We start from the raw sequence: 6,907 nt of genomic DNA on the forward strand, positions 1-6,907 counted from the left end.
AACAGTTTTTGTCATGAAAAGCAAGTTCTTTGTACAATTACAAATATGCCTTTTCGCCTTGAACAATATGTCACACAAATGAACTGTTGAGAAAAATCATGTTTTAGTACATGTTTAATTGCATATCATGAAATTGTATTCTCATGCCACTTTTTTTGAGAAAATGTATTTTTATGCTACTTTTAGGGCATGCATATAGAAGTAGAGACACGCAGTAAATGGGCCGCTGTGGCCGGGCCGTTCTTTCCTTCGCGCTAGGCAACACCCTAGCCGATTACAAAAAAGAAAAAAAACACTCCCCAGTTTCCACCACCCGCGCCTCATCCACTGCAAAACGGGCGACAATGTGCTCGACGGATTCCCTCCGAGTCTGACACCACGCCGCCATGGCGCTCGCCCTCCTCTCGCCGGCACTCCACCACCCACTCCGCCCGCTCAACCCTCCACCACTCGCATGCACCACCGGCTTCTCCTTCTTCTTCCCTCCCACCCCCCGCTGGCCCTCCTCGCTGCGGGCCAGCTCCGCGGCCGCCGGTGATGGCGCCGGCCCGTCAGAACCGGCGGGAGACAGGCCCCTCGACGCCGACCTCCTCAGGCGGCTCTCTGCGGCCGCGGACGCCGACCAGGCGCTGGACATTGTCGCGGAGACGCTGGGTGGGGCGGGCTCCGGTCCGAAATCCTCCCTGGACGCGTCCGACTGCAACGCGATCGTCGCGGCGGCGCTCGACCGCGGCAACGTCGACCTCGCGCTCTCGGTCTTCGAGGCCATGCGGTCCGGCTTGGCGCGAGGTAAGCTAAGCCTCCCTTGGCCATTCTGCTGTTCTTCTAGTCGTGAATTCTTTCTGAATTCTGAGTCTTGCCTGAGTGCTGAGTCTGGCCGGTGTCCGACGCTGAGCTGCAGTGGGGCGCTGGAGCTGGGCGAGGCCGGACGTGCGGACCTACGCGCTGCTGGTCCAGCGGCTGGCGGCGGCTCTGCGTGTCTCTGATGCTATCAGGATTGTCGGCTACGTCTCCCGTGCTGGTGCATCTTCCGCAGAGGAGGTGAGATTTCGTGCTAGCTAGGAACTCATGTGTTACTCCAATATTGTATCATGTATCGCATGATGCTCCAATATTGTGCTAGTATATCATTTGATTTCTGACCCATTGTCCTGTAGTCTTCCATTCCAACTTAACTGTAGTATATACCTAGCACAACAGCACATCTTTCTTTTTTGTGGCTAACCCAAATACACGGGATCAAGCTAGACGTGGGATCAAGTTTGGAATGCTTAGGATCAAGTACTCTTAATGTGGCCAACTCGTGGTTTGCAGAAGCTACACCTTAGTTAATAGTTCGTGGGGCACAACGTGTGAAATCAACTCAAAGACATTCTAACTGTGGCAATTATATTTTTGTTGGGAAGCTAATGTATCAAAATAATCATGTTGCAGTTAAATATTGCATGAATATGTTTCATCTGACTCAACTAGTGGAAAATAGAAAAAGATATGTTACTGCACTGCACTGTGCGAACAAGCTTTTCTTGTTTCATGCAGTTTCTAATTTCGAACACTTTTGCAGTATTAATATCACAAAGATTGCGCACTGGCACAACAATTCCAGTAGTTCTGAATATCTTAGTTTCTTATTTATTTTCCGAAAAGGGGAACGTAGCTCTGGCCTCTGCATTGAGTGATGCACACAGCCTTATTTTTTTTTGATAATTCTAGTTTCTGGCCCATCTTACTTTAGGAATTAGAATATCCTATATTAACATGTGGATACCATCGTGCATGGAAATATCTTTAGAATAATGCATTTTACTTACTTCAGGTCCGGTTTGGGGTAACTGTTTGCTGTCCAACCTGTATGGTGGCAATTGCTGTTGCTCAGCCTCAGCATGGAACACAGGTTTGATGCAGTAAAACTATCTTGCTTTACATCTCGTTGAATAAATGAATTCTACTTGTTAGCTTGCACAACACGATCTTCTGTAAAAACATCCACAACTTGGATATGTCACGAGATGTAAGAGACCTGTAGGTCACTTGGAACAACAAGATGGAAAACAGTGTGGCCTAGGTAGCTGTTATATATTATTAGCACATGAATCAACGTGTCGTATCCAGAATTAGGTAGGGAAACAAAAGTAAAAGTTCTAGGAATATAAATGATTGTAGGTCCGCATGCAAATAGCAACAACTGTAGTCTTGTTTTGTAATTCTGTCCCTCACTGGCGCTTAGTCAATTGACAGCTTTAGTAAAGTGTTTAATATCCTGACGCAGATCAAATACAATTTTATAGGGATGATCGTTGTGAAAAAGGAAAACAAATATGTTCCTTCTTTTATGCCTAGCCACGCTGAGAGATGACAGTATGAACAAGAAAACCTTCATTATTTTTATTTGGAAGCTTAGAATGAAAATTTAGTTTAGTATTTTTATTCGGATGCTCTTCAGGTGGTTTCATGTTCGAAGTGCCGGTACCAATATGAACTACTTTCTGGAGACATTACAAACATCGAATCTGAAGAAGTGAGGTTAGTGAGTGTGAGACATGTTTTATTCTCTCAGATATCTCTTGGAATTTATTGTTGATTATTATAACTTTTTTGTACATTTAGCTATGATTATGATCACTATTTTTTAGTAGTAAATAATAAGTACCTCCGACAGCAACATTCTAATAAAACAGATGTCTTTTTCTGTAGTTGAGATGGCTAGGTCTAACTTCTGTTAGAACTTCAGAAATACTCGATATGTTGATTAGGATTGATATCATAATGAGTAATTGAAAATTTTAAGGTTAATCAGTATGATCCATTCATGGTCTAACTGATACATTTTCATGCCTTGAGGATGGTACGATGGGCCAATCTATACTGCTCTATGAATTTTTTGCCGGGCGTTACAATTGTTCCCACAAATGTCCACTTTCCAGGATGCCAAAACGTCCAGACACCAAAATTAAATGTTCATAGCTACATTTTGTTCTTAAATGTAACTCTATAACAGGGGATCGCTTCCGCCCTTTCAATGACTATTCATCCTCTGAGTACTCGAGCAATTGTGTTAATTTATTGTTACCTCACAATACTATTTTTTAGTTACTTGTTTCACTTTTCCTGCTGTACTGTACATGATGTTGCTTCTAATATTACTTTTCTAAGGATCTCCTCCTGCCGAACGCAGCATGGACACTTCAGCTTTCAAGAAGGCGTTGCAGGTTATAAATTTGATGAAAGATGATCTTCCAGCTGCTGTTCACTCTATTGTGGTAGGTTCCCTTTCCAAAAATGCATAGAACAATTTTGTCTAATATCTTTTTGCATAGTACTCCCTCCGGTCCTATTTAATTGACTCAGATTTAGTACAAAGTTGTGCTAAATCCGAGTCAATTAAAAGAGACCAGAGGGAGTAGAACTTACTTTGATTACTCATATGTTTTTGTGTCATCTGTGTTGTAGATCCGCACACCCTCAGGTACAGCCCGCACACATAGATTTGCTACCAAGACTGTGGAACTTCCTGCTCAAGGAGGAGAAAGAGTGACCATTTCCTTGGCTGCCCCAGCTAATGTTTATCGTGAAATGGGTCCCCTCAAGATCGCGGCACGCTCAAAAGGGTTTAGTCCAGGAGAACCCATGTGCCTCACTAACCATGTCAGTGGACAGGTCTCAAAGCTGCTAAGGGCGCCATCAAAGAATGTGGGATCATTTGTTCTTACTCCGTATCTATTTGTCGGTGCTCTTGCTTTGCTTGCTTCTGGAGATGCTGTTTCTGCATTCATTGATCCAAGTCTCCCTAGACTAATTACAGCAACTGCCATTGCATCAGCTGCTGTAGGAACAACTCTAAATCAAGTGATCCTGCCAGAGACTCGAAAGGTATATTTTGATTCCATGTAGCAAAAACATCTTCAAAGTTTTTTCATTAAGGAAATGAAACAAAGTGCAAACACTGTAAGCAGGTAGGTAAAGCACTAGACTCGTGTATTGGCAATAAGCATGTTAATTATTAATATTAGCCTGTTCCATCTTGCTTTGTTGTTGGATTAGCTCCACCCAATCTTGCAATTGCTTGTTGACAGCGACACTACTACTCATTTGGCTAATATTATTGTTGGACAACACCCATTTTAAGTCTTGTTCCACTATATTTTGAAATATTTTATCCAAAAATCTCAATCACACAATTAGCTTGAAAGTCTTCTTCTGGTGATTAACATCAACATAGTGACTTACAGTCTGAAGTTAGAAAGTATGAAGTGTATTATCTGTTCTGCATGATTAAAGTCTTGTGTTTGTCCAGCTTCCCCAAAAGGCAGTAGACATAGTCGCTGTACGGCAGAAACTCTTGTCTCAGTATGACATGCTTCAGAGTCGTCTTACGGATCTGAAACAGCTTACTGAAAAAGAGGTTTGTCTCTTTAATCTCTGTAACCAGTATATTTTCTGCTAAGCATAAAACTTTGGAAAGCATAGTGTTCAGAGTTATTTCATCGAAGGTGTGGATGCTTGCAAGAATGTGTCAGTTGGAGAACAAGATATTAGCAGTAGGCGAACCATCATATCGGTAATTCTTACAAAAGTTCCATGTTCTAACATGTTCATCTATCGTACTAGTTTACCCTACTTAAAAACACTCTTTTATTAGAATATTTTCCTGTTCTAGTGCAGCATTTTACTATGAGAATTAAGCGTTGTACAAACTAATTTCAGTGCTCGACGTGGTAGACTGAAGAATGTACGAAAAAGCTTGGAAAGTACGCTGTTGGCAAAGATTGAGCTGATGGAAAGTTATGCGAAAGTAATACAAGAAACTGTGCATAAATCTACATACACTTCACGTTTAATCTAGCAGAAGTAAAATGTTAAATATGCTATTGCAGTTATGTTCTATGATTGAAATTGAAGTTGAGATGGACTCTGATGTTCTCGTTGCTGAAGCAGCTACTGGTGCAGTAAGTAGTTTAATCCACATCAATGCATATAGTATATACCTAAAGTACCATTGCGTTTGTTTTCTTATTTATTCCTGGCAGATAGCTAATTATCAGCATTATGGTTTCAGGAAAGGATATCAGAACAAATTCAACAGTTAATGGAGATTGATAGTCTTGAAGAGGTGAGAAATACTTTCTTCCTAAATTTATATTGACCATAACATTGTTTATAAGGAACTAACATTTGGTTCTGAAACCATTATAGCAATGGCGTATACAAGCTGAGGCTAATGATGAAGCAGAAAGGCTTCTTAGCTCAGATTCTTCGGAAGCATTGTCTGCTGAGCATGTATAATGAGATTTTGGTAATATGCAATGCAAGAACATTTATTTGTTTTTCATTTGCCACATATCTCAGTAAAATATACATTTTCACTTTCAAACTAAGAAACCTTACTGGGCTGGGCATAGTGACTTAAGAAGATAGTAGTTCTGATGCAGAAGACAGATTGATCATTGTGTAGAACCATGTATTTTCCATACAACAGAATCAGAGTGAATACTGAGAAGAATAGAAACATGTTTTTTTTTCATCAACCAAGCACATTCCCGCGTACAGACACTCGACAGTACAGATGAGGACAGGCTTATAGATGGAAATAAATGAAGTATGCTTACAAGGAGACAAACAATGCCAAATCCCTGGAGAGCCATGGGGCGTTCAAGGCAGTTCAAGGACTGGTGCTGAGTTTCCTAGTTGATTTGCAGCAAAAAATATGATGCTGGCATGCAAATGGCTCAATGTAACCTCTTAACACCATCGTGTTGAATTGTGGGACTGTAATTGTACATAAGTGTGTAAACTGAATCGCATCTCTTTTTATGCTGTGTGAATGTTTGCAGATCCTGTAAATTGATGTTTGTAAAGCATGTCTGAAATAAATGGGTCCGAAAAACAACAATTGAACTCCGTAATGTTGGCTGTTCATACTCTCATTTGCTTCATGTCAATGCTGTTAAAAGTCCAAGTTATATAGGTGAAGAAAATGAAACAATGACACGGTGCTGGACTACTGGAATCCTTGGCATATAGTTATGTGATTTGGCTGGATGAGAAGGGAAAAGGACTATCTGATCTACCCTACCTGTTTATTATGATGACGGCATGGTGGGTCGCTTGTTATGTTGATGGTGTGGTGGATCCGAAAGCACCTGAACACGGTTATCTTTGACAACACGAGCCCTAGCTCTAGTAGATTCCTCGACACATTCGATCTGAGGCACGAGCTTGGCCTTCGGCAGGCGCAATTGGCTTGAATGCATCCCCGCCGTCGCTTAGGTCTAAATATGCGGAATTCCTATTTCTATCAAAATGCATTGAAACATGTAGCTTTTGGGCTTTGTGTGAATTTTATGTGATCGAACATAAATAAAGCACATAAGTTAGTGTCTTATTTTACTCGCAGATAACACATTGGTTCAAGATTTCAACATTCTTGCTTAATTGTAATCCTCTCTTTTCGATTCATACAAGAGACATACTGGAGTACCATCAACATCAAGAGATTACAAGATCTGTTCTCAAAAAAAAAAAAGAGATTACAAGATCTGGAAACTATGAAAATTACAAAGCTGCCTTAGAGCCAACATCGATCAATGAACTAAACGGAGAGGGTGGATGCTTGATGAAGCGGCTGGTAGCCATGTGGGTGCACGAGCCGCTTGACGCCGCGGCACATCCTGTCCAAGAAGAAGCCGCCGGGGAGCCGCTTGGCCTTGGAGTCGTGGCGGTCGTGGTGGTGGCACGCGCCCACCTGGTAGTGCACCAGCCAGTCCTTGCAGTCGACGTCCATGGCGAAGTTGTCGAGATGGCGGGCGAGCACGCCGCGGTCGCCGTGCCGGAAGAGCAGCTCCACCTTGAGGTTCTTGGCGTAGATGGTGGGATCCCTGGGGCAGGCCTCCGCCGCCGCCTTGGCGAC

The 6,907-nt window shown here is 42.3% G+C and overlaps 1 protein-coding gene across 5 annotated transcripts; it reads left to right on the forward strand.

The window, feature by feature from the left end:
* The first annotated feature begins 334 nt into the window (after positions 1-334).
* Positions 335-5,903, forward strand: LOC124692057. 5 transcript variants are annotated; one of them, XM_047225361.1, is made up of 13 exons: positions 347-789; positions 902-1,041; positions 1,817-1,894; positions 2,444-2,523; positions 3,176-3,260; positions 3,451-3,870; positions 4,295-4,402; positions 4,491-4,558; positions 4,705-4,792; positions 4,875-4,946; positions 5,057-5,110; positions 5,194-5,293; positions 5,531-5,903. In XM_047225361.1, the coding sequence occupies exons 1-12, from the start codon at positions 387-389 to the stop codon at positions 5,281-5,283; spliced, it is 1,686 nt and encodes a 561-aa protein (XP_047081317.1). In that variant the 5' UTR covers positions 347-386; the 3' UTR covers positions 5,284-5,293; positions 5,531-5,903. The 5 variants fall into 5 exon arrangements, 4 of the variants coding, with proteins under 4 accessions (XP_047081332.1, XP_047081317.1, XP_047081324.1 ...); XM_047225368.1 differs by having other exon boundaries at positions 5,564-5,903; XM_047225355.1 differs by having other exon boundaries at positions 348-789; positions 5,194-5,532.
* The last annotated feature ends 1,004 nt before the right edge of the window (positions 5,904-6,907 follow it).

Source organism: Lolium rigidum, chromosome 1 (assembly GCF_022539505.1).
Source record: "Lolium rigidum isolate FL_2022 chromosome 1, APGP_CSIRO_Lrig_0.1, whole genome shotgun sequence".
Taxonomy (NCBI): Eukaryota; Viridiplantae; Streptophyta; class Magnoliopsida; order Poales; family Poaceae; genus Lolium; species Lolium rigidum.

What these genes read in the sequence shown, in the direction of transcription:
- LOC124692057 (XM_047225361.1), top strand. Translation starts at nt 387, where the DNA reads ATGGCGCTCGCCCTCCTCTCGCCGGCACTCCACCACCCACTCCGCCCG. An exon ending in ATCGAATCTGAAGAAGTGAG is followed by an intron (nt 2,524 to 3,175) that starts GTTAGTGAGTGT and finishes TGCCGAACGCAG; the next exon opens with CATGGACACTTCAGCTTTCA. An exon ending in TGATGGAAAGTTATGCGAAA is followed by an intron (nt 4,793 to 4,874) that starts GTAATACAAGAA and finishes ATGCTATTGCAG; the next exon opens with TTATGTTCTATGATTGAAAT.